The 27835-nt window shown below is 43.3% G+C and overlaps 2 protein-coding genes across 2 annotated transcripts; one reads left to right on the top strand and one right to left on the bottom strand.

Annotated features, from left to right (window-relative positions):
* Window positions 1-6897: 6897 nt before the first annotated feature.
* Window positions 6898-13855, top strand: znf710a (zinc finger protein 710a). Its single transcript, XM_070830751.1, has 5 exons — window positions 6898-6942; window positions 8975-10468; window positions 11237-11428; window positions 11510-11684; window positions 12114-13855. The coding sequence occupies exons 1-5, from the start codon at window positions 6898-6900 to the stop codon at window positions 12281-12283; spliced, it is 2076 nt and encodes a 691-aa protein (XP_070686852.1). The 3' UTR covers window positions 12284-13855.
* Window positions 13856-13964: 109 nt separating this feature from the next.
* idh2 (isocitrate dehydrogenase (NADP(+)) 2) lies at window positions 13965-26080 on the bottom strand. Its single transcript, XM_070830566.1, has 11 exons — window positions 25895-26080; window positions 20006-20097; window positions 19212-19377; window positions 18795-18955; window positions 18555-18698; window positions 17311-17447; window positions 16878-17029; window positions 16605-16717; window positions 16259-16356; window positions 16086-16178; window positions 13965-14366 (listed from the first exon to the last, which is right to left on the bottom strand). The coding sequence occupies exons 1-11, from the start codon at window positions 26007-26009 to the stop codon at window positions 14282-14284; spliced, it is 1356 nt and encodes a 451-aa protein (XP_070686667.1). The 5' UTR covers window positions 26010-26080; the 3' UTR covers window positions 13965-14281.
* Window positions 26081-27835: the final 1755 nt, after the last annotated feature.

Raw genomic sequence — 27835 nt, 5'->3', positions numbered from 1 at the left:
GTGTAAATGTTCATTTAATGCAAGTCAAAGTAGCTTAGTCTTTAGTATTTGCACAGTCTCTACTGTAATTATTGATTTCAAACCCATTTTGGCCAATCCCAAATAACCCTTTTCCTCTCAATATACTGCTCCCTTCCTTTTCTTCTTAGAATTTATTTCCACTGAAATGTTCCTGTCTTTCAGAGCTTTCAGTGTTTTTTTCTTTTTTTTTTTTTTTTTTGCTATGCTTTTCTCTCCCAGCTTTATGCTCCTTTCGCTCTGTATCTTTTTCTGTCTCCCCTCCCTCTCTCTGTCCTTCTTTCTCTTCTTTCTTTTTTCGTTGGCTGCTTTTCATTCTGTTTTCTTTCATTGTTTTTCTTTTCTTTCTCGCCTAGGGACCCCATTTTTTCCCTCTTCCTCTATTCAGGTTTTCTTTATTCTCTTTTCTGAATAGTTGTGGTACTTTAAGGGGAAGGGGAAGGGGAAGGCGAGGGAGAGGGGAGGGAGGTTAGTTTCAGTCAAAGCTGCAGAACAAAACTTCCTCCCACACCACATGCAGTGTCTCTTGGAATGAGTTTGTCACTGACTTGAAGACACACTCCCCCTCCTATGTATACCACCATGGATGACAACCATACAGTGAATTGGTAATAGGCCAACAGGCATACACACATGTTCTATAGCGACAATTGTCCTCTTAAATATCAATGGGCCATGTTGTGAAGAGCCTCTGTGTCCCAGTCTCTGTTTGTGGTTAAGCGGTGTTAGTTTAGTGTGCAGTATCACATGGTGACACATGATGTGGCGGTGCGTTAAACCAACCACAGCTGTGTGTGAATACGATTATCTCCCCAACTGAGGTGCGTAGAGGGAGGCATTTGTGCTTCACAAGAACATCTTCATCACTGCAGAGAAATGACAGGCTACCTTACAGGAGGCAGCCCCATGTCGAGGAGCACTACCTCCTCAGCGGCTTCGGTCTCAGTGGGACTCCACTCAGATAACCACAAATGCAGTCCACTGGTAAATCAAAAAATAATAAAATCATAAGCACCAGTTTGTAAATTTGTTGACGCACAGGAGCTGTTGATATGGAAATGGGAAAATAACATGTGGAGAAAAAAAAATCCATTACTGCACTCCTGAAAGACAAAACAGCAGCCAGTTAATCTCCAGATATCATGACAGAAATCATTCCTCTTTCTTTATGATAGTAAAAGACTACAGCCTCCTGCACCTATGCTTTCCATCTCGCAGTCACACACACTCACACATTCTGCTCAAGACAATTTAATGCATGACTCAATGGCATTGAAAGTGGGTTGGATAAATTGGAAATGATTAAAAATGCAGAATTGACAGGGAAACCGATAAAACTTTCTCTCTATAAGTAAGAACCAAAAACCAGCATGATGGAATGGCAGGCTTGAAGGGGAGAGAAAGGTGAAAGACAGATGAAAGTGAAGAGAGATAAAAGCCGGAGTGAGGAGGGTGTGGGATAAAGCAGGAGGAAGGGAGGCAGAGATGAAAGCAAAATGAGAAAGATAAGAACAGAGTGAGAGAGACAGAGAGGGAAACGGAGGAAGAGATAGATAGTGTACAGAGCAGAGAGAGAGGTAACCATGGAAACAGGAGGAAGGTACAAAAGAAGAGATAGACAAAGGGTTTGATTTAAAAGAATGAAACTTGGACGAAAGAAAAGTAATTCCGACTGAAATTTGTTACCGGGAGGTGGAGGAATAATACAAAGGAGTGACGGCCATAGAGGGACAGTAGCTGTGTCCCCACTGTCTGCTATAGCCAGTTTGAATGTGGTCGCCACTAACCAACATATAAGGCACTCCAGAGACCTCTAGTGTTAATAGGCTTGTGTGGTTCATTGTGGGCCTCACCTTGAGTAAATCTGGGGCCATTTCATTATGTAGGACACTCACACGATCGTCAAAATCGTCTGTTTCCTTTATGTAAGTCTGTCTGTCGCACCAAGATTTCAGCACTGACGGAGAGAATGTGGTGAGACTGTACAGTATATTTTATAAGCATACTTTTCCATGAATCACATAGCAGGAAGAGACTTCAGAGCGACTAAAATAGGATAAAGTACCTTGGTAAAATTCCTCTCCCACCTTACTGCAATGAAAAACTGCATTCCTGATAAGAAGATATGAGTTCTCCATGGTCCTACATTGTGTTTGCTGACTTATTGAATGAACTTGAGGTGCATGTTGAAATCTGTACTGTTGACTATCCTTTCCCGGTGAATAAATGCAATGCGCCCATATATTAGGATTCATATTTGTATATCTATATAGAGTTACAGACAGACAGAGGGTTTTTATTCTGTGGTTTTTGAGTCTCTTGTGGCTATCCCTCTTTCTCCCTTCCCCCTCTCTGTTTTTCTCTCCTCTCTGTCTTTCTCTTTCGTCCTCTGTCTCTGTTTCTCTCACTCGCTACCCCTCCCTCCCTCCTCCCTCTTTCTCTTGATCTCTCTCTCCTCCTCTCTCTCTTGCTCTCCCATGCCCCCCTCTTTTTCTCGCTCTCTTATGCTCTCTCTCCCTTCTCTTTCTCTCTTTCCTTCCATAGCTCTCTGTCTCACTCCCTCGCCCCCCTCTCTGTTCCTTTTATATCCTCCTTGCTGAATGCTCTTCTCCTCTCCTCCCTCAACTCTGTCTTTTCTCCTTTATATTCAGTCTTTTTTTTTTCAAGCTCTCCCCACACTCCTTTCTCCAATGTTGTCTCCAAGCAGAGCTATTTCATTGCTAATATTCTGTCTTTCCATTTAGTACCCCCACTACAAAATGGGGAGAGTAATCTTTTATTTAGGGTTTTTTGCTCTGGCCATCTCTGCATCCTGTCTTGCAGTTTGCGTAAGAATGATTTGTTGAGTTAATTTAAGGCTTGATTTGCTTGAATATACAGTACAAACGGGGAGAAGAATAAGCAAACATGGAAAGCATCAATATGGAAACAGAAATGCAGAACGTGCAGCGGATTCCCGTTTGATTATTTGCTTGAAGTTGCAAGTGATTCACCTACAGTCTACCTTGTCTAATCATATATGCCTCACATTTAAAGTTGCCGTCCTTTGGAGCAGTGAGTGAGGCAGTACTGATAAAGACTAAAGCTTTGTTGTTGTTCTTTTTTTTCAGTTTGTGTTCTCCTGTCTGTGTGTCCAGTCTGTTCTTACTGACCTTAATGGAAGAAGCTGGAGGCGTGCAAACAGGGTGTGGCTGCTTTTATACAGTTTTGCTATATTCCATCTGCATTGCTTAGATTCAAGCTGTGTGATTGTCTGTTCTGCGCTTATGAAAAAGCCTGCTGTGATTTTTTTTTTTTTTTTTGTGGTGAAAGCTTAATTACAGCAGCTAATCATGCTTTAGACTTACTATTATATCAGCATGCCGTGCAGAGGTGAGACTGATACAGCACTGGAAATAACAGAAGGTGTGTGGGCTTGCCGCCTCAGACTCAGGTCTGAGAGGAATGGCCGGCTAAAACATCAACATCAGTCCAATAACTCAAAGTTCAAAACACAGAGCCAACTGATTCCTCTCTTCTCTTTCTCAGCTTCTGATCATTAGAAAATTCTCACCTGAACGCTGTAGCTATAACGACCTTATACACAAACCTACACAGCTTCCAGTTTGCCTGACAGTGAAAGGATGTTGAATTATAGCCATCACCTAGCTCAGCGTCTCACACACAGTCAGAGCAAACTCGGGCTGTATGCAGCCTGTCACTGGGCTGGATGAAGAAACAACACTGACAATGTGAGCTCACTAATGTACTGCAAGAGGAGTGGGGTGTATATATATACAGAGAATAACCCACGGCTGATACACAACTGAGGTCCTTCGGTTATATTGTCATTTGCATTTCTCACAATGTATACTCACATTTGTTTTAGCCAAAAGAAAAAAAGGAGAAAACAGGGAGTTGTCATCAATGAGTCCACTGCAGTTCTATGATTCATTGAGCTTTTCTCAGGGGTAAAACAGACAGCTGATATCTGAATCTACACCCCCCCCCCCCCCCCCCCCCTTCTCTCTCTCTCTTTCTCCCTCCCTCACTCTGTATCTTTCTTACTTGCTCTCTTCCTCTTGCTGGAAAAAAAAAAAGTTATAACTTTGACCTATATCACAGAGAGGATGTGACACTGCACTGCATGGTTGTCCTCCTATAGATAAACAACACAGAACCAGGCCGGGGTTTGGAAACGGACAAGTAGTCGCTGGCAAAAATGCAGTAAGTCATACGGACACCCGTGTCAGAAGTGTGTTGTTTCAGGGCTGTGGGGAACTGAAAGCGTGTTGGTGTCAGTGGTGTGTGTGTGTGTGTGTGTGTGTGTGTGTGTGTGTGTGTGTGTGTGTGTGTGCTTGTCCCTGATCTCAGACATCAGACAAATACGCACAAGCACAAACACACATTTGAAATCTCAGTTGAGGGTTAGTACACTTGAGAGGAGGGCAATGGCTTACTTCCCTTACTCTCTCTCTGTCTCATATGCACATAGGAACCTGTATAATCTAAGAACTGAATGAAATTTTACGCTTATTATCCACCATAGCTTTTTCCACTATTAGTTTTCCATAGCCCTACACACGCAAATGTACCCAAAGTAAATGGACAAGCGAGCAGGTTTTGCTGTTATGAAGATTCAGGCCTGGAAAGGAGCCAGTGTATTTCTTTCCCAAACTTTTGTTGTCTGTGTCTTTTTCATTTTCCCCATAGGCTAGTTCTGTGTTGTTTTATGTACGTGTCCCTTGTTGTTTCTTCCATGTGGTTTCTTTGTCTTTCAGCCTCTTATCTCTTTGTTTCTTCCCTTGCTCTCCTTCTATTTTCTCTCCCATTCTCTCCCTCGACTTCCTGCTATCTCTCCCCCTCACTCACACCCTCACTCAATCTCTTTCTCTTTCTCTACCCCCCCTTCCCTCCCCTCCCTCCCTCCCTGCCTCCCTCGCGCTCACTCTCATTCCCTATCTCTCCCTCCTCCCCCTCCGCTCCCCTTTCTCTCTATCTTTCTCATTCTCGCAGCACTCCCAGCCGCTGATGATTGATCAAGGTTTTCAAGGTTTGCCCTTTCCTGTTATTTAGTAGGAAATGTTTATGCACAGTCCTCAGCCCCACAGTCACAATTGGCATGTGTCCACACACTGTTTGTCTCCCTCGTCTGCACCTATACATACGTTTCTCAAACGCACTTTTTTTTCCCCAGCACATTTTCCCTGTGTTTACTAGTTAAAAGGTAAGGTAAGCTTTGGTATAATAGAATACCTGTCTAATTATCAGGATCATCTTCAGTGCCGACTACTTAAGCACACAACCTGTACTTAGCCCGCAGGTACTCTGCCGCACTGTTTCTCAACGCAGCCTGAAAGAAATCTGGAAGTTCAATAGTTAATGTCTTCCCTTGCTGTTTTTCCTTTTCTTCACTCTCTCCGTCTCTCTATCTCCTTTCCTCTCTCCATTCCCTTTGCTCTCACCCCCCCTCCCCTCCCCTCCCACCTCCTCCTCTCCTTCATTCTGCGCCCCCCCCCTTCTCTTTTCTCTTGCTGATGGACTCTTCTTTTTTATTTTCACACTCCACCATCCCCCCTTTTTTTCTTCTCTCTTTTTCTCTCTCCTTCTTTCCTCCACCCCCCCCCCCCACCCACCACCACCACCACCACCCACCCACCCACCCACCCCCTCTCCTCTCTTTCACTGCATTTTCTTTCAAACCTTCCTCTATCTCTCGTCCCATCCCCACCCCCCTCTCCACCACTCCCCCTCCCCTCTTTCTTTTCTCTCTCTTTTATTCTTTCTTTCTCTTTCTTTTGCCACATCCTTTCTTATGCCTCAGCCCCCCCCCCCTCCCTCCCCCGTCTCTCCTTTCCCTTCTTCCTCCTTTTTGCTGCATTCTCTTCTTCCCTCCCCCACCTCGGCTCTCTTTCCTCTCTCCCTTTTTCTTTCTGTCTCTCTCACCCCCCCTCAACCTCTCCCCTCCTCTTCCTCCACTCAGCTTCACTCCCCCTCCCTATGCTTCTTTCTTCCTTATTCTTTCTCCCCCACGTCTGTCTCCCTCCCTCCCTCTCTCCTAACTGCTTTTCTCTCCTTTCTTTCTCTTTTCTTTTGTCACTCAATTTTTTTTCCTCTGAATTTCTCAGACAGTATACTTCAGGCTGTCTCAATAGTTAATTAGTTTGAATCTAGAAATAATAGCAGCAAACTACACGGTCTCTGGAAAGTTAAAATTTTTGCATTTCTCAGACATTATCTGTCTGACTGTTTTGCTACTGACAGACGCACCTCCACCCATAGTCTCTCTGAGTGTTTGTGCGTGTTGTGAAAGTGTGTACGTGCCTCCATGTGTGCCTGCATACATACATATACATATACACATGTTTGTCTGTGCATCAATTCACATATATCCGTCCGCACATTCAGAGAGAAACTACTGATTAGATTTTTATAACTGTTTGTGCGTTTGAGCACACGCTCATAAAAAGGGAAATGCAAAGTATAAAGTGTGATCAAGAAAAGATAGAGCTTGTGTCTCTGTGTGCCTTAAAGAGAAATGTGTGTTGAAGGGTCATGCTGGATTGTATGTAGTGAGAAAGGGAGATAAGATGTGTGTGTGTGTGTGTGTGTGTGTGTGTGTTTGTAAGAGAAAAGAGGAGAGAAAGAGAAGTGAGATGGGAAGGAGAGGGTGGGAGGAAGAGAAAGAAATGGGGTGATGCTGTGTGTCTGTGTGTGTGTGTGTGTGTGTGTGTGTGTGTGTGTGTGTGGTGGGGTGGAGGGCTGGTGGAGAGGGGGGGCAGGCACAGTCAGTTCTGATAACAGCAACAGTAGGAGGAGGATGAGCCGTGGGACCGCCCCACTCTCCCACAGATATAAATAGGAGGTGGATTTTTTTACTCCACTCATTTCTCCTGAAGGATGAGATCCCTGAAACACCTCAAACATCACTCCAGGAACAATGTGGTGAGTTTGTAACCCAAAGAAGGAGAGAGATGTGTTGCTGCTGAGGGTTAGGGGGGCGGTGGTTACTTGTTTTGCAGTTTGTTAGTGAGGTATTTACACTCTTGCCTGTGTGTGAGTGTTAGGGGAAGGGAGATTACTTTTCACATTCATATGAGTACCGCAGTGGGGACATCTTTTCAGAAAGATAAGAGTTGTGTTTCTATCTCTGCCGCACGTTTTCTGCTACTGCTCTAATTGTTTGTCCTTAGGTGTCTTTCAGATGCAACTTTAAATGTGAAAGTACGGACTCTTGCAATTACTACCCTACCTCTCTCTTTCTCCTTGTCATTTGTCTTTTTCTTTCATTTTGTCAGCCTTTCATTTTGCTGTGCTTTTTCTTCTCCGGCTCCCCCTCCTTCCCTCCCTCCCTCCTTCCCCTCTTTCTCTCTCACTCACTCACTCACTCTGTCTTTCTGTCTCTCTACAGCAACCCCCCCCCCCGCACACCCCCTCCCTCTCCTTTTCCTTTCTCTCTTCCCTCCTCTCACATGCTCACTCAATCTCTCGTTCCCCTTCCCTCCCCTCCCCTCTTTCTTTATCTTTCAGCCCCTCCATCTCATTTCTGTCTCCGTCTCCCTCCCTCCACTCCTCCCCCGCCCACAGCTCTTTCTCCTTCTCTCCATACCTCCCTCCCTCTCTTTTTCTCTCACTCACGCACACACACACACACACACTCACACACACACATGCTTTCAAATACACACCCAGTCTCTTTCCTTTTCTTTCTCACAAACACACAGTCTGTCTCTGTCTGACTACTTTAAAAGCAGTAATTATAAATGACGTGGTTATCAGGGCATCCAGGTCTACTCCCCTCTCCCAACACACACACACACACACACACACATGCACACACACACACCTTTATTCCTGTGCTATCTCCTCTTCCTTTTTCCCTTTTCTCCATCCACTCCTTTCTTTTCAGTATTGTGTCAGGAAAGGAAGCAGCTCTTGCTGATGTGTATGGCACAGAGTGGAGACTAGTGTGTAGTGTGACAAGAAAGTAAGGGTCAGAGCTTCTCTCCATACATTTAACCAGTCAGATCCACACTGAGAAATAATCTGAAACCAGTGGCCTACAATACTCGCTTCTCCTTTACTACTGAGAGCCAGTTTGGCTGTACCACAATTTCTTCCCCATAGTTCCACTTTTACAGGTGGCAGGGTAAACATGTGCATGTGGGTTTGAAACACTTTCGAACCATACAATTATGTTAGCGAGTCATATGCATCGGTCTGGAATACAGAATGAGCTCGAAGCTCAATCGAATGTCTGTTATGGATATGAGACTGGCTTGCTGCATATATCATCTTGTTAAGGAAGCCCAGTGTGGCAGGCATTATGAAGTCGGCTACAGCGAGTGTAGAGCTGAGGCGCTTTGCTCCTCATGAATGGGACAGATAGCTTCGGTGATGAGCTGACTCTGGTCAGCCAGGCTGCCCCGGGACCTCGCAGGAAGTGCTGAGGACAGTCCACGGAAGTCAACTTCCTGGCTGGACCTGCATCCCTTGTTGTGTTCTTTATTATTCTAAAGCCTGTCAAGGAAGGAAGCGGGGTGCTAACACAGATCTGCCTTATCTCCTCAATCGAATGTTCTGTGGATTCAGAGTAAAGAAACAAGGCGTAGTCCAAATGCAGCTTTCACAGAGAAACCTAAAAAACATTATCTTAATACCCTCCTGGAGTCCATGGAAAGGAAGATTGTATTGCTCCTGGTGTCGTTCTGGCACACTGAATCTCAGAAACTAAATTAGATGATAATTCCAACATTATGGAGACACAAAACCTTTTGTTTGTATTAATAGGAGGTTACCAATATCATGAGGCTACAATGGGGATAGGAGGTTATATGAGGAAACATTGCGTAAGACAAGGCTTGTAACAATGCAACAATAAAATAAGAAATTAGAAAAGGAGACATTATCAGATATTATTTCTTTTGGTGCATTTTTTTAAAAACTTGTGTTGTGTGCTTTATGTGTTTTCTTCCAGGAGGAGGAGAGTAGCCGCTTGGTGCGGACCTACCCCAAGGTGACTGAGGGCCAAGTGGATGTGGGCACACAGACGGAGCCTGTGGTTGTGCTATCCCTGGCTCAGGCTGCCGTTCTCGGACTCATCTCCCAGAATGAAATCTTTGGGGCTACCATTGCTCCTAATGGCTTTTATACGGGGGAGCCCAGAGAGTGTCCCCCTCCTCCACCTGAGGCAATGGAGTATGAGTACGCTGACCAGCTAATAGGGGCCAACGGGGACTACCTGGCCGAGCCTGCCGGGGAGCCGGAGCCCCAGCCCCACTGCAGTGAGAGAAGACGGCCCGGGCCCCGTGGGAGGACCAAAAGGCCTAAGGGTGATGGAGAATTACAGGATCAAGCACACAAAATACAAAGTCCACAGGCTCAGGTTAAAGGTGAACGGCTTGACTCTGACACCCCTCCGTCCTGCATTCACATGAACAGCAGGCGTAGCCCTGGCAAGTCAGAGGATCCAGTCACGCCACAAGGCTCTATGAAAGAGGAGCAGGCCTGCGGAAACTGTCCTTCGTGTGTGAGAGATACATCCAGGCCGCAAACAGACGGACAGCAAGACCAGGAACAAGAGGAGACCACTGGCAGAGAGAGAGAGAGGAAGGAAGAAGAGTTGGTGGTGGAGGAAGAAGAGGAGGAGGAGGCGCTAAACCTCAAAACCGGTGGAGACACTGGCAGTCCTCTGGAGAGCCGCTATTATGAGTCCACTGAGGTGGCCTACGAGTCTGCTGACATGGCGCTGCCAGGAGAGTATGAGGAGAACAGCCAGGCCATGCTGTGGTCAGACCCAGAGGGCCTTGCCAGACGGATGCAGATTGACCGGCTGGACATCAATGTACAGATCGATGAGTCTTACTGCGTAGATGTGGGAGAAGGTCTAAAACGCTGGAAATGCCGCATGTGTGAGAAGTCATACACATCCAAATATAACCTCGTCACTCATATTCTGGGTCATAATGGAATTAAGCCCCATGAATGCCTACACTGTGGAAAGCTCTTCAAGCAGCCGAGCCACCTCCAGACTCACCTGCTCACCCACCAGGGAACCAGACCTCACAAGTGCACAGTCTGTGAGAAGGCCTTTACGCAGACAAGCCACCTGAAGAGGCACATGCTGCAGCATTCAGACGTCAAACCATACAGCTGTCGCTTCTGTGGCCGTGGCTTTGCCTACCCCAGCGAGCTGAGGACCCACGAGAACAAGCACGAGAACGGTCAGTGCCATGTCTGCACCCAGTGTGGTCTTGAGTTCCCAACCTACGCGCACCTGAAGCGCCACCTGACCAGCCACCAGGGCCCGACCACGTACCAGTGCACGGAGTGCCACAAGTCCTTTGCTTACCGCAGCCAGCTGCAGAACCACTTGATGAAGCACCAGAACGTTCGACCCTATGTTTGCCCCGAGTGCGGCATGGAGTTTGTCCAGATCCACCACCTTCGACAACACGCTCTCACTCACAAGGTACTGGCAGCACACACCCTCGCATGTAAGGTACTGAAACCCAGTGATGAGTCTTTGTCTACCAATTTATCAGTTCAAACAAAGCAAACCAAAAGCAGGCATCCCTTATGCAATCACACAACATCAGTGAACTTTAATTTAAAATAGAAAAATGTGATAATCAGGATATAAACATGGAAGGATTTAGGGAGGATGGGAGGTATTCTCTCACTTGGAGCCCTCTGTATGAATCCTCGTAGAAAAATGGGGGGTTTATTGCACACTTGCATCACAGCCTTTTCTCCAAAACCAGTTGCTTTGTAAACATAGCCTTCAAAGGCCTTGAGTTTTTTTGTGTGGCTCAACCCCCCACTTGCATGTGTTTTGTGTTGTGTTGTTCGCAGAGCTACTTCCCTTTGTGTCAGATGAATCACTCTGGTCTTTCTCTCCTTTTCATTATATAGTCTGTTTTATCCTATAGGGAAAAACATTTCTTGTCATGGAATAAGCGTCTGCTAAATATTAAAATAAAAGTTAAACAAATGTTGAAACTAAAAGAAGACAAAAGTTTATTTTTTCCATTGTTAGACTTTTTCCACTCTGTCTTTCAACACTTGGGGGGGCTAATGTAATCTACATGAGTTGGATCAAAAGCCAGAGTGCAAATGCTCACACATGCACACATGCAAGCTCCTTGTGTGTTTTCTCCCTGTGACTCATTATTTATCTTCCTCTAAACCACATATTTAGCCAAATTAATTAAAAGACCCCAACACTTTGTCTCCCCAGGGTATGAAGGAATTCAAGTGTGACGTCTGTGCCAGAGAGTTCACCCTGTCTGCCAACCTGAAGAGACACATGTTGATCCACGCCAGTGTGAGGCCTTTCCAGTGCCACGTCTGCTTCAAGACCTTTGTCCAGAAGCAGACCCTTAAAACACACATGATTGTCCACCTGCCCGTCAAGCCTTTCAAATGCAAGGTGAGTAAAGAAAGTGGAGTTTTACCTCAATACAAACTGGGAGCAGGGAGGGGTACTGACTATTGTGCTCTTGTCTCTCAGGTGTGCGGGAAGTCGTTCAACAGAATGTACAACCTCCTCGGCCACATGCATCTCCACGCCGGCAGCAAGCCCTTCAAGTGTCCTTACTGCACCAGCAAGTTTAACCTGAAGGGCAACCTCAGCCGACACATGAAGGTCAAACACGGCATCATGGACACCTCAATAGATGGACATGGTGAATACCTCCATCAATTATCCTCAACTGCTCTCTCTGTTTTGAAATAGATGAACCCCCTCGGTGGCATTTGAATTTGTTGATGGGTTGTGTGTGGCAAATTTCCTCGTGTGACCCCTCGGTGGGCTTCATGTTGCATTATTGTCACTCAGTCTGTCCCTAACGCACTTTGACTCAGCACACTGTAATCTAGTGGCCAAGTGTTTTGATGTTTCTCTGTCACTCCCTCCCTGTGTGTTTAGTAAATATAGCAGTGCCTGGATTAGCCATGCCTGTCTCTATCAGTAGAGACTGATACTGATGCAGAGGAGGAGGGGCAATCCACTGGCTGTCCTCAATGAGGCCATGTGTCTTTCGGAAGAGCTCCGTATGTGCAGTGTTGCTGAGAACAAAGTGAGTTCACATTTGTGTCTTTACTTCCTTCTCCAGAACCCCCCCAAGACACAGAAGGCCAGGAGGACTACGAAGAGGAGAGCTTTGAATTCAGCGAGCGAGAAAACCGGGCTAACAACAACAACACACCAGACATTGCTAAACTATCTCAAATGGAGTATTACAGCACCTATGGGAAGGGTGCAGGGCGCTTCAGCACCGCATGAATTATTAAAATGACCCCAAATTGAATATAAGTGTCAACTAATAAAACGGGATTGTTTTTTAATTACTATTTTATTTTTTGCTGTTAAAGGCATAGTGCTTGGGTTGTTCTTCGAGAGTGTGAAGACACTCAGCAAACTGCACATTCATATGCACTGGAATCACTCACAAAGTCACAAAATTTTTACCGTATGACATATTTTTCATCTCTAAAACACAGCAAATCTACTGAAAAAATATATTATATTTGCGAAAGCTGGACTGTCTAAAAACAGGAGCATTTAGGTAAATCTATATAAATACTTATGTCGTCAGTCGCTTAACCACAGGAACATCGTCTGAGCCTAATCCGAAAAGCACATTTTTAGCTACAAGCGTAGAAGCATATGGTGATATGATACTGCACTTACTCATTCAGACAATCCCGGTCACTCTCAGTCTGCTGGGGTGAACTAATGTGAAGGGTTAAAGAAGGGAACAAGTGTTACTGTTCATTTCACTTGCCAAAGCTTGTCAAGTTGCAGAGGTTAAAGATTCACCTTGATTTATACTGTGTTAGATTAAATCTGAGGTCTGCAAAGCAAGTTAAATTTCACTCAATTTGCGATCCGTGTTTTATTGTATATTATTGTACAGAATGTATCAGTCCTCTTGTATGTCGGCTGGTACTGTAACCAGTGCGTTGCACTGAGAACCACTGTCTAATTTTTAGGTTTCTGCATTAACAAGCATCACTCTGTATTGATCTCTAGTCTATGAATGTAATTGTTTCTGTGGAATGTTTTAAGACGCTAATGAAAAGAAAATCAAAATACTTTTTCAAATGGTAGGACCCCTTTAACCAAAGAATTGGATCAAATCTTGCAGCTACCGACACTGCAAGTCTCTTTTCCTATGTGTTGTGTTGAGCTGGGACATTGGATTTCTTGGGGTCCAATCGTAGACCTCATGAAATTACATTCAGGTTCCCCTCCCACCCATCTGTAGATCTCCTCAAAAGATTACCACAGAGAACAGACTGTGGTGCTGCTTCTCTTTCAACAAACCACACCGTTTTCCTCCCATTCAGGCCTTTACGAAACAAGACTGCAGCATTTCTCAAAAGCAATGCAAACCCTGCATTCATATTGCAGTTGTTTTTTTCTTTTTTATGGATGAATCTCAACAAGAATTGTCCCAAAAAACTCGGACAGAAATATTAAGTGCCCCAGTGTGTCTGTGAGAGCACGCCATCCATCATGCTGTACACTGGTCTCAAGTGATGAACGACAACCTCCCAACATGTGACAGGGCCATGGACCTTGTGGAAAATGATTTGGGAAATGCTCAATATATTCAGTTTCCCAGTGCTTAGCTTTTCAAACTTGTAACCTGCAAACAAGGTATCCATTTGCAATGTCGATATAGCGCATTTAAAATAAAAATGCTCAATTTTGTGAGTTTTTCAGCTTCTGTGTTCATTCCATCACTGTTTTAGTGATGATACAAAGGGGAAGATATTTAGCTTAAATGGCTTTCTGTATTAGACATTAGTGTGGAGACAATGTGGATAGAAATGTATGTACAATGTTGTGTACCAGACAATACTGTAAAATAATAAATTTATTTACCTTTAAAATGCGTTTGATCTTTGTTTGTTTTAAAACACTTCAATAAAAAAACAAAAACAAAGAAAAAGCCCAGTAATGGGTCAAACAAGGGATTTATTGGCAAATATGTTTGACACAGGCTTCAGTCCTGCCCAAGGCATTACACAGTATTGAATACAGTACTTCACATTACAAAAATAAAACCTTGCAAATAGTGGGACACATAGTTAGAGAGGCATAGGTGGAAGGACAGCTGTCGACCATTTAATAATCTAGAAGACTACAGTATCCTACAAACAGTACTTTTTACTTCAGTTAAGTGGATTTGTTGACCTTTTAAGTTAAAAATGAGGTACAAAAACAGATGAGTGACATCGCCATCTCCAGGCTAACTATATTTTTTCAAGTCCTTCACTTGCCAAGGGCTTTATCCAGATTTGTCTTGATGGCGTCAAGGAAGTCTGTAGTATTGACGTAGTGCTCATTCAGCTTGACGCTAAAAAGGCAAGACAATACAGCAGATCAGAACACTGAATACCACACAACTCAGTACCCATTATTATCACAATAATGGCAATAGTAGTAGTAGTCTAACAGCATCACCATTGTAAATCTTATCATTATTCCTTAGGTATTAGTAGGACTTGATACTACATGGCATTTAAAAATGGCTGTCCTCCTGTATTTGTGTGTATCTCTTGTTTGCTGAGAACTGTGCCTTTAATGGAAAAACCATAGCAAGTAATCAATGGCAGACGTTTGAGCAAATGGATGAAAGACACTTAAAAAAAGAAAAAGGCAAGATGTGTTCAAACTAGTGGCTGAGCCAATGCAACTGCTAGCTGATCTAGTTCAGGTACCAGTTATGTGCAGAAACAAGCTGGTGAACAAGACAGCGCATACAGCCACAACCAATGTGTAAAATGTTTAGAAAATCTGTCAACTGGGTCTAGAGGGACAATCGCACAATGCATGCGTAGTCTGTCCATCATCATTCATGTACATTTGATGAACAGAAATGGAGCCTTGCACCTATGGGCCACAGAGGACCATACTGGCTTAAGCTCAGTCAACAAAAAACAAGAGGAGCTAAGTTTTGGGTTTTGAGTTCCAAACTTGTACTACATGCTGGCAGGTCAGAATCCAGCTAAATAACAGCCTATTTTATATCAGTGTTTCAGACTGGTGGTGGTAGTTTAATCAAAAGGGAATATTTTCAAAGTTAGAAGAAGGAAGTCTACCATTGACAAGCACCAAACATTCATTGTTCATTGTCATGACAAGCTCAATGTCTCAAAAGATGCTCAATGGACTAAATGGATACAAATTTCAAATTAGGGGTGCAGCTATTACTTTGTATGTTGTAGGATTAATTTGCAGATTTTCTCAAATTGTTTGGGCAAGAAAATACTTTTTTTTTTTTTATTAAAAAGGCCATTTTGATCTCCCATAGCTCAAGGTGAAATATTCAAATTGAGTAGGAATCAAAACCACAAAAAGGTGCTCAAATGAATATGATATAGAAAAGGGAAAGCAGCACATCCTCCAGAGATGCTGGAGCAGTGGTTTGTTTGATATTTTGCCTCAAATTATTTCAAGAGTTGAAGAATATTTTTCTTCCAAATTCATTAAACAATTGTTTATGGGCTGCACTGAATCTGCCCTTGTGGGTTACATGAAACGCTCCTGGTCTTTCTTTCCTTAAATTCACGTTTGCTCTCTGCAACCAAGATCCTTAAAATCACAATAGCTGCACCCTTTTATTCTACATATTATTGATGTGATGGTCCATAAATAAGACACGCTTTCCTTACTTTTAGTGGTTTCTGGGTCAGAGCCCTACTTTACACCTTCAGAAACCTCACAGGTAAAACATGTTTATGTGACCGTTCAGTACCTCAAGGTTATTTACGTTTGTTATGATTCAGACATAAATATTTGATTCACGGATGGCACCGTTCAGACTCGGTGTGTTGAGGACGTGTCATCGTGGAAGTGTTGTATGACACTGTGTGGGCAAAGATCCCGGTCGGATATTACCAGCAACATGTTGCATCAATGAAGAACTGATCGAGACAAAATGACTACTAGGAGCAAAAACTAGGTATATCTAATGAAATGAATATCAAGAATTTATCATGATTACTTTCACAAGTGCGAGTGGTTAGAGCTACATCGAAACTGATACTGCATCGTAAAACTGAAGTGAACTTACTTGGACAGGCCGTGGATGCAGCCTGCAAGGTCCTTGGTCATCGTACCGCTCTCAACAGTCTCGACACATACTCTCTCCAGAGTCTGGGAGAACCTGCAGATGAACGGAGACATTTAGGACATGCTTGTTTCATCCCAGAGGCAGCAGGTTTCTACACATTTTAAACGTCTTACTGAATGAGGTCGGGGTTGCCATCAAGTTTGCCGCGGTGCTCCAGGCCTCTGGTCCAGGCAAAAATGCTGGCGATGGGGTTGGTGCTGGTCGGCCTTCCCTGAAAGTACAGTTGAGGATAATGTTTTGAAATAATGTTTTTAATTATAGTGAATGGAAATCATCACACATACACTGGGTTTGGGCATGCAAGCATTCTTCTCATTCTCAGTTTTGACCACACGGTGGCAGTATAACTCCACAGATTACACAGTCTGTTTGCAAGGCCAACATTTGGCACCCCAGTTTCACTGCCTGGTTGAAATGCATTCCAACACAGTCCTAAGATGGATAAAGATGGTTTCTGACCTTCTGATGCTCGCGATAGTGCCTAGTCACAGTGCCGTGGGCAGCCTCCGCCTCAATAGTCTTGCCGTCGGGGCACACAAGAACTGAGGTCATCAATCCCAGAGAGCCGAAGCCTAAAAGAGGAAACAGCACAGAATGCACAAATCCTTCTTTGACACAACTATTGCTCAAAACATCAGCAAACATCTCAGCTGCTTATAGGTTTCAGTGTTTCGTAATGGCATTATTCCCCCAAGAAGCAGCAGTAGTTGTGCTGCTTTCCGAACATCTTACCCTGTGCGAGGATATCAGACTGAACATCTCCATCATAGTTCTTGCAAGCCCACACAAAGGCTCCAGAAGATTTCAGCACTTGGGCAACCATATCATCAATAAGCCTGTGCTCATACCAGATCTTCAGTTTGTCAAACTCAGGCTTGTAGTGCCTGTAGGAAGCACAAATATCACAATAAACTTGAGTTACTCATTGCATTGCATTTTTTTTTACTACCTGTACATCATTTAAGTGAAAAGGTTGTCTTTTTTACCAAATCCTAATTATTGCTAGCATTTTGTACATAATGAATATAAATTAAAAAAACAAAAACACATTTATTTAGTTTAGCATCTACTGGGCACTGCTTTACCAATGACATTGTGCATGAAGGGAACTAAATTCAAAATACATGTGTCTATTTGTGCATAAAACAAACAGAAAGACACTCACTTTTCAAAGATATCCTGAAAGATGTCTTTAAATCTGCCATCATAGGCTTTGAGAATGGTGTTCTTTGTGCTCATGTACAGTGGCCACTTCTTGCCAATAGCATACTGGAAGCAGCTGTGTGCGAAGCCTGTAATAGACTGAGCAATACAAACAGTTCATGACTGCTGTAGCATTTTATCAGCAGTGCAGAGGTTAACAACTTTCTCCTTGACAAGTTGGAAGTCATCTACTATGACCTCTGATGTTGTTAAATCAAACAGACCCGTGCTGATGAAGGTAAACAAAACAGTAGCGGGGCAGGTTAAAAAGAGGTCAGTCTACTGATACAACTGCTGTGTCAATTCTACAAAAAACCTTTGGCAGAAGGCAACAGACCATCAGGTTCTTTTAAAGCATGAAAGAGTTAGAAAATTCAAAGTCTGGGTATTGTGATCTCACACAAACATGAGGGATAAATACCAACAATCTGTATGCTTAAATGGGAAGAAGTTAGTGTGGAAACTGAAACTGCTGGCAAGAATTAAAGAAATTTTCATTATTCTATATTCATTTCACTGATACAGGAACCTTTTCAAAGCAACAAATACAAAGAAAAGGTCCCACGTAAGTTCTGAAGCTGACTACTATAATGATGCATTTTATTAGCAAGCAAACAGACTTTTGCCCAGAGAGTGGCTTTTGTGACACAATCATACAAAACTTTTGGATAAGGAAATCTTGTGTTTTAAAAGTCGACAAATCCCATTTAAAAAAAACAACAATTAATTACTACCCTACTAACAACTATTTTCTGACCACTATTGTTATCCACAAACTATTAAAAGCCGTCAATGAGCCAGTGTGACGTGTTCATTCATTATAATGAACAGAGTGCTGAAACCATAACGTAGTAATGATTCATGTTGATCGCACGTACACTGTCCTGCTGCCATGCCCTGCAGCAGAATATAACCTCAGACCATTTACTCCCGTTTGCGTAACATTTGCTAATACTACAGTGCACAGCTGTTTTAAGGGAATAATTTAGCCTTAAGGGTTTATTCCTAACGTATTTTTCAAGATTTTCAACTTCAGTAGCACCAAACAGGTGCACACACGAGTAGAGTGGTGAGAAAACTATTGTTTGAGAGAGATTAATGCATTGTTGCCATTTGTTTTTTTTGTTTTTTTTAAAATGGCATTTGCTGACAATAATAAAAACCTACATCCCTGGTTTTATCCTTTGAATATAAATGTAAACTCACCTCATCTGTGTTGTACATGCCCATTCCACAGCCACCAGCAGGGAAGTCATAGACCTCCCATTCCTTGCCGGCACTACCGTCAGCAGGAGAGAAGATGATCTTGAATTTTCCAGGCTGATCCACAACAAAGTCTGTTGCTCTGTACTGTAGAACAAAGACAGCAAATGTCATTGACCTCAAGAAATCTGTTGTTGTAAATTGAGTTGCTATATTTTTGAATGCATTTTAGAGGAGACTCACCTGATCACCAAACGCGTGTCTGCCGATGGTGATGGCCTGTGTCCAGCCTGGAACAAGCCTGGGAATGTTCTTGCAGATGATTGGCTCGCGGAAGACGGTGCCGCCCAGGATGTTCCTGATGGTTCCATTGGGGCTCTTCCACATCTTCTTCAGGCTAAACTCTAAACATTAAAAAACAAACAAACACAGAAATTATAGCGAGACAGAAAATATACCACAGACCTACAAACAACAGGTCAGATGTTTCTTAAATCACCCTACATGTTAACTTCAGTGATTAAAAATGCAGCATGTTCATTGTAAATACTGCTGTTTGTGAACAGGAGAAGACCAAACATCTGTGCATTAATACATCATTTAGTCCTAAACTGCTCTGTAATTAGACATCTGGTAGGTTATCGAAGAAGTTTTCCAAACCTTCCACTCTGGCTTCATCGGGCGTGATAGTGGCACACTTAACCGCCACACTGTACTTCTTAGTAGCCAGGGCAGAGTCGATGGTGACCTGGTCGTCAGTCTGGTCACGGTATGGCAGACCCAGGTCATAATACTTCAGCTCAACATCAACATTGCTCAGGATGAGCTAAAAAAAAGGACAACACAGAAAAAAAACTAATTATCATCTACTAATTGGTCTGACAACCCTGGTTTGCTGCCCAGAAAACTATATCCAGTCTGATTTCCAGAGTTCCTAATAAAAAAATATCCTTTCATGCAATGTATTCTGGGATCACTGAGATTCTTAACACGGGACATTAAACTGAGGTTGTGGCTCTGAAGGTATCAAAAATATAAATAACAAAAAACCTGAAAAATCAGCTTAAGAAACATAATTTGCAAAGTGTACAATGCAAAGCTAGTGTTTTAAGTATTGTATGATTGCATGAATTATGTAATTACAAGTTTAATTTTTGACACAATACGACTCAACAGAAAACATTCAGGGATTTTATCTCCTGCGTCTGTGTTTTCCTTCTGAGCCAACACACCAGATGCTCTCTGCGGAGGCAATCAGCCAGTGACTGAATGAAACCTCACAGAGGGCCCTCCCCCACATCATGCATACATAATCTTCCACATAACCCTCCCCTCACAATCCACGTGTCTGATATAAAAATAGACGAGTCAAACAGCGTGGCCATGTTGTCCTCTGAGACTCACACCAGTGTTTAGTGCGTTTACCCCTCTGCCCCTGGATGCCACTGTATCACCTTCTCCTTGATGAACTCCCAGATGATCCTGGTCATCTCGTCTCCGTCCATCTCCACCACCGGCTGAGCCACTTTGATGCGTTTGTCGGCATCTGTCAATCACACATACAGAAGGGCTCAAGTAAAGCCAGCTTTTCATTCACACCTAAGTGCTTATTTATTGAAAGGCTCAAAGACTGAGCAACAACCATAAACACAAGATCTCGCAGTTCTTTCCCCCACTCAAAGTAGTTTCCTGTTTTCGGACTATCTGCAGAGGAGAAGCACCAGTGTTTTCTATTTCCTGTTTCCTTTACATTTACCAGAAACAATATGTACCTCAGGCAACTAACAGTTATTACAATCATCAATTGAATAGCCTGTTATTTTCTCATTTGCAATTGATTAATCGTGCAGTCTATGAAGGGTAGTAAAGTAGTGAAAATATCACTTGCTGGCTACAGCTTCTCAGAGGATTTAGCTGCTCTAGACTTGAACTTCACCTTTGAATGTTCACTTTTCTGAATGCAAGTGGCAAGAAGATGCTCTAGGACAGGGGTGTCCTGTCCACACGTTTTCGGCTTGCGAGCTACTTTTAAAATGACCAGATCAAAATGATCTACCTACATTTAAAAATACTAAACATATATTTATTTCTATATATACCTAGTATACTTTATATATACACAATATATGTTGGCGTACACTGCATAACTGCAACTAATGTAACCCTTGGTATTGCACATAAAAATTGACAGCAGTGATGTAACAATCAATATTGCCTATCACTACCTTACTCTGATGACTTGCACTGAATGGAGTCAAGTATACCTTCCTATCGTATTCCCTATCCCAGAATATCCCTTCTTTAGTGGATATAAATTGGAAGGCTAACTAGGTCACTTCGCTCGCTGGAGTTTTGCAGTAGCTAGCGCGTCTGACCGCACACGTCCCTGCCCGTGACCTGTAGCAGAGAAGAGATCTCAGACTGGCCGCCCTGTACGTCAATCAAGTCGCAAACGCCATAGGGAGGATACATACATTCATTCATTTTCTAAACTGCTTAGTCCTAAACAGGGATGATAGATGATGGACTAAAATCTATGTTTTTTTTAATGTCATGCGATCTACCAGCACTACCTTTGCGATCTACCGGTCGCTTGCGATCGACGTATTAGGCACCCCTGCTCTAGGATCTGGTAACTTGTGATGAACATTTATCTTAGAGACCACAATATTAATTAGTGAACTGAAAAATACTTATAAATATATATCTAGATACTGATATTTAAAAAAGGTACTCTGTGGAGTTTTTGTGTCAACAAATTTTTACATTATGTTCTTACTAAAATGCATTATTTGTGCCTGACAAACATGTTGAACGGATTGTTCCTCACAAAACATTTGCAAAGGACATTTTTACAGTATTTTTCAACTAGCAGCGTTTATATTCATGCTTTCTTGCTGGCAGTCTTCCTCCCTGCCTGCCTTATGTTGGCATCTGCAATGTTTAATACTTGCCCCAGACAGTCAATCCGCAGAAAAGCCTAAATCTGGCGACTAAATCTGAAAGTCTTGCGTTGACAAATATATGCATGTGATACAAACAAACCAGGACTCGCTTAGAAAATTACAGCTACAAAGTGCTACTACATGCCAAAAACTCCATGGGGGACCTTTAAGCTGTAGTTACAACCCTAATTATAACTCACATTTGGCTCACCAGACATAGAAATTCAAGGTTTACAGTTACATCATTGCTAAAAAAAAGGATTTTATTGGTTTTAGTTTTAATATACAGTCTGTGGTTTTAACTGTTGGGACTGATTTTTTTAATACTCATGTATTATTTTAATCTTAAAAACATGACACTTTTCAAAGCTTTTAAACAACTATATTTTAATAACTCTAAATGCGCTTTATTTTCACAGCAACAATGAGAGTGGTCTCTTAACCTCTTTGGTTTCCAGTTGGATCAGCGTAGATTAGTATCTCTAATCATATCTACTCTCACTCGGCTCAGTGTGTGAGAGTCCTGCCAGCAGGACCATCTCAGTGAATAGAAAAGTACAGGGGAGGGGGGGTGCAGAGGATCAAATGACTCCCAGATTTCCCAGCCAAGTTAATACTCCCCCACTGCTACCAAAGCCTTCCCACAATAATGCAAGTAAGGATAAGAAGTCTGGTGGGATCGTTAAATAACCAACATTTCCTTATATATGCTAATATAATTTAGAATACCCAACATTGATGAGGGACATTTGACCTTGTTTGGATCATGAAGCCTTGGTAACACCTGTTAAAACAGCCTCTGCTCTGCCGACTACAGATACACGGTCAGCATGACGCACTGAAAATAACCTCATGGCAAAGACAGTTATGACCTTTATCTTACTTAACAGCAGCCACGAAGAATCTTTTCAGCAAAGCAGTTGCATTATCTCAGTTTTCTTCTACTGGTCATCGGTTACCAGCACTGGTAATTGAGAACAGTGGTGTTATTCATTTATTGTTTGGGCTTTGGCATATGAGTGATATCATATACTTCTTAACCTAATGAGCAACAACCATTTGGGCCTCATTCAGGGAATTTGTAATGTTGGCCTAGTAGATCATGTCTCCAAGTTTTATTTTTGATGTATCCACCAAGATGACCGAAGTTACGCCACAACAGGAAATGGACAGAGCTACTGTCCCCAGTGTCCCAGATTTCATGTTGACCTGTATAGAGATTCTGTCATTAGAGCTGAAACAATTAGTTCATTGACAGAAAAATTATCGGCAGCCATGTTGATCATTGAGACAAAAATGCCAAACACTTCATAGTAGCCTCATCAATCAGCAAGGATGCACCTTTGCTTTTTGTGAAATTGGATAGTAAACTGAATAGTTTTGGGGCTTTGTACAGCTGATTGGACAAACAAGCTACTAGAAGATTTAACATTGGGTTCTGAAATTTTAGTGAGTATTTCTCACTATTTTATAAACCAAATGATTAATCAAGAAACTAATTTGCAGATTATTCAATAACGAAAATCACCATTAGCTGCTGCACTATTGGTCATCAATATATATTGAAGATGGAAATCAGCTTTTCCAGCCCACCATCACTTGTACTGTGTGTGCTGTTCATGGCACATGTTGGCAGTAGAGATATTAAACATATCTTATTATATTTATCATCAGGAAAAAATTAAGCATTTCATGAGCGAAGAAGGTGAACTGGGTTTTTGTTCATTTAAACAGCGTACTTTGTAATCTATATCAGTTATTGATAGGGTATGGTCATGCAGCACACCATGGGTAGGTCTTTAACAGCTACTGTTTGGAATAATTTCTGGCTCGTATCACCTAAATCTGCTAAAACTGTGCTCTGCCATCACAGAGCTGGGGGAGGGGAGCGCAGGAGGGAGCTGAGTAGGTTACGTAACTCCTGAATGTATCAACAAACTGGACGCTGAAGGGCGAGCTGAAACAAAGTCATGTGGGCCTGCCTGCCACATCATTCGCACATACATCGAGGACTGTTCTGCAGGATTAGTTTTTCCCACCGGCAGCTTGAGATGAAGCCAGTCAGTAGTAGAAATATGCAACCAACCACATATAAAACGGAAAAATGGCAGTTGCACAGGAAATTATACTCCGATCCATAGCTTAGTGTGGGTCTGTTGATAAGAGTGGTCTCCGTTTAAAACAAAATTCAAAAGCAAATGGAAAACAAACAGAAAAAACAAGTCAATAACAGTTATTGTCAGCCTATACATGATTGCGGTGAGGATGGTTGCCATTCAAAATATTTTGACAAAAAGGTACCAGTGTGATGCTTTAGTTTCACCCCTGGAACCAAATCTGTCATTTACTTTTTGCCTTTTAGCTATTAACATTATCATCATTCTCAAAAGCCTCAGTGCTGAATGCTGTCTAAAGTCAAAGAGCTATAAAAAAGTCGAATGCAGTGAAAAAAATAACATTTTAACCAGGAATTATCTGATAAAAGAATAAGTAAACAAACTTTCAGTATTTAGCCATTGTAAAAACTCAGTTTCTAGTACAAGGTAGAGTGTTTACAGATCATTTACAGACTGAACTGTGAGGTTGAATATTGACATCTTTACTATGTGCTCAGCGCTTCTTGTATAGTGTATACATCAAGGGCAAGCAGCCAACAGTCTAACTTTGAAACAGTGTGTCCCTTGACAAGATGACCGGAATAACCTCTGTCTGTGTGTCCTCTCTGGTTAACTTTCAACACGGGAGAGGCAAGCCATAAAGCCTTTCAGTTTCAATCTTATACCAAGAAAAGGCATTGGCAAGGTAAACAAATGACTAGCTGAAGGCAAGACTGCAGACGTCTGTGAGAAGGTCAGTTAATAAACCGTCAAAAAACCAAAAGAGGAAGTTGTGGCAAATGCAAACCTTCAGAGTTTATAGACTAAAGTTGGAGACTTACACTTCCATCCATCCATCTGTTAACTTTACCACTTATCCTTAAGGGTCAAGAAGAAACTGTGTTGGCCAATTTTATGGGCACTATGAAATTTGATCGGGCATGTAGTTGCAGCAAACACCTGCTAGTAAAGACAGTACACCTTGTGACTGCAATTAAAACACTGTAAAGCATTGTCACTGTTCTGTAGGACCTTTTCACCACAGCTAAAGAGTTGTTTCATCTACCTGAGACATTCCTGGTGGCACAAACTATCATTCACCACCTACAGCTCCAATGACATTTTGCTCCGATCACACTCAAGAGCCAAAGTGCCCTTCAACTGACCCACTCCTGTATAAACAACGACCGGTGCTGCCAGTCTGGTTTGCATGAGGACGTGTACCCACAGCACAGCACAGCAACTCAAATTCCTGCTGTATGAAATCTGGGATGTCTGCAGAGCCCACGTGATAAACCTGAATCCCTGCTGGAAAAATCAGAGCCAAAAAAAGCAACTGAGTTTGGGTCGCGCTCCTGATACGGATCCAAATAAAAAATCTAATTCGTGCAGAGCAGACATACAAGTAACAAGCAGAACAGGGTTGTGCAGTCGCAAATCAAATAGTGACTAGTGAATATAAGCCAGATGGAAAGCGTTATGTAGGGCAGACTGAGCACCGGCAGCCATTACTCTCCATAGAGGAGCCTCGTCTGCTGGACCTGACAAAAGTTTTCCAAGTCACTGTCGCACTAATATATCTTGATGTCTGGAGAGCAGCTCGGCTTACATATCTGAGTAACTGTCCTGGCTTGATTTCAGTGTTGATTTTTTTTGTATTTTAGCCGCTGTTATGCACGATGAAATGTCAGCAGATGCAGCTAAAAAAAAAGAATGCAGGATGTTTGATTCATCGGATGCCAGTTTTGTCCTCTTTGATTCAAGTGTCGTTTCGAGGGAAAGCTTGATGTGAACTTGCCCCGTCTGATTTGTTTACTTTATTCGTATCTCACCGCTGACGTTTCATTCATTTTTTCTGACCAAATGTCTTCACGATGTCATCAACTGTTCCTCAAACTTTGGATGGAGGGGGAGGACAAAGAAAGCGCTCCCCGGCTGCTCGGTTCGCTTTCTCGGCCCCGATCTCTCGACGTTTACCGCCCCCGGGTTAAATGAACAGCCAGCGCTCGGCTGGCCATAAAACAACCATTAAGACACTCGGGGGCTATTAGAGCATATTTTCCTGTGAGATTGAAAAACCATTCACAGCATTAAGAGCATCCCAGTTGACTAGCAGCAGACGCAACTTGGCTAGCGTTAGCATGGCTGCGAAACGTTAGCTCGACGCTACCGGCTCCAAACAGCGGCTCGATTTATCGCCACATTTAACCCGAGCAACAGCAATAAAGCCGTCATGTGAACACAAAGCTAACAGACAACATTACGATGCTGAGGGTGACCCCTGTTGTCTCTCTGTACTCACAGTTTCTCTGTGGCAAAGTCTGGCAGTTTGCAGCCGGCGCCAGCACCGCGGGGTTTCTGGAGAAAGCAGCGGCAGACCTCGAAAGGGAGCTGAGGACTTTCAGATATCCAGCCATGTTTTCCCCCGGCCCGGTTCACTTTGCGGTTGACACTCGACGAAAGTCAGAGCGAAGAGGGGGCGCTCAGAGGATCTCCGCAATATAGTGAGCAGCGGTGTAGCGAGCACCGCCCTCCTCGCCCTCCCCGGCGGGACACGCTGGGCGCTACGTCAGAGCTACTCAGACACGGAGGAGGGACCGACAGTGAACCCAGGGTCTCAAGCAGCTCCTGGTTCCTCCTGCTGCATGTCTTGGTCCTCCTTCTGCAGCTCCTGGATTCTTCTTCTGCAGCTCCTGGTCCTCCTGCTACATACCCTGGTCCTTCCTCTGCAGCCCCTGGTCCTCCTTCTGCAGCTCCTGGGTCCTCCTGCTGCATGTCCTGGTCTTTCTATTACAGCTCCTGGGTCCTCCTGCTGCATGTCCTGGTCCTTCTATTGCAGGTCCTGGTCTTTCTATTACAGCTCCTGGTCCTCCTGCTGCATGTCCTGGTCCTTCTATTGCAGGTCCTGGTCTTTCTATTACAGCTCCTGGTCCTCCTGCTGCATGTCCTGGTCCTTCTACTGCAGCTCCTGGTCCCCCTGCTGCAGCTCTTGGTCCTCCTGCTGCAGCCCCTGGTCCTCTTTCTGCAGCTCCTGGGTCCTCCTGCTGCATGTCCTGGTCCTCCCGCTGCAGCTCCTGGGTCCTCCTGCTGCATGTCCTGGTCCTCCCGCTGCAGCTCTTGGTCCTCCTGCTGCATGTCCTGGTCCTCCCGCTGCAGCTCTTGGTCCTCCTGCTGCATGTCCTGGTCCTCCCGCTGCAGCTCCTGGGTCCTCCTGCTGCAGCCCATGGTCCTCTTTCTGCAGCTCCTGGCCCTCCTGCTACAGCTCCTCCACCGTTTAGTCAGCACTGGCTCCAGAGCAGGGTGCTCTCCAAGCTGCTCTTGTCAGGGTGACCATATCAAGGTCGCTGTCTGCTGTTTGCACAACAAATGTAGGTTTTTGTGTGGTTTGGGCCACTCTCACACACTGTGGGAATATAGACATTTGACACAAAATTGTAGGCGTGTAATGGATGTGGTGCAGCTCAAAGCAGACACACCAGTGATTTAGCTGGCCTGTTCCACCTCCATAAAGTTAGCACTCGAAGAAAAAGAACAAGAAAAAGAGTAACCAAAGTCGTAGCTGCAGAAATAAAGACATCCTGTCTTTTAGACTCAGGTATGGATCAAGAACTCCAAATATGGGGGGAAATGGGATCATACATTTCCCGTAAGAACTCCTTGGTGAAATCATCAGCATATATTTTTTCAGACTTTGGAAAGTTTCCACTCAGCCTGTGCTTGGTATATGAAACCACTGAAGTGTCCCTTTTTAAAAGGGCATCTATAAAAGACCAGCACATTTCCCAGAGGACTTGCTGAATGTCTGCAGCATGTAAATATTACGATACTGTAATCATTTTAGATCACCACAATTTTTACATTGTGGATTCGACTCTCTACACCTCCTCCATAAATATTCAAAGTCAACAGGACATTTTGTATCGCAGATGTAGAACTTGTTAACTTAATGTAGATTAAGTGCAAACTTATAGTACACCAAACTGCTGGAAAGTAGCACTAAAGATGTGAGTTAGTGGAGGAAATGGTCCTTTAAGGACAAAAACACAATTGAGTGGTTTCCTGAAATTTGTGTAAGTCAACATACTAATAAAACAATGATGTGAATAATTATAGAAATCATAATGAGATATTTGTATGTGTTAGTAAATGATTTGAAAGGCTATTACCATGTGCATAACCTCAATGCAACAGGTCTGTACAGTAAATTTAATCTATTAGGGTGCCTAAACTGTTCACTATTTAA

This window comes from Pempheris klunzingeri, chromosome 5, assembly GCF_042242105.1.
Source record: "Pempheris klunzingeri isolate RE-2024b chromosome 5, fPemKlu1.hap1, whole genome shotgun sequence".
Taxonomy (NCBI): Eukaryota; Metazoa; Chordata; class Actinopteri; order Acropomatiformes; family Pempheridae; genus Pempheris; species Pempheris klunzingeri.
The sequence above is the reverse complement of the archived record's forward strand: the minus strand, read 5'-3'. Positions and strand labels throughout refer to the sequence as shown.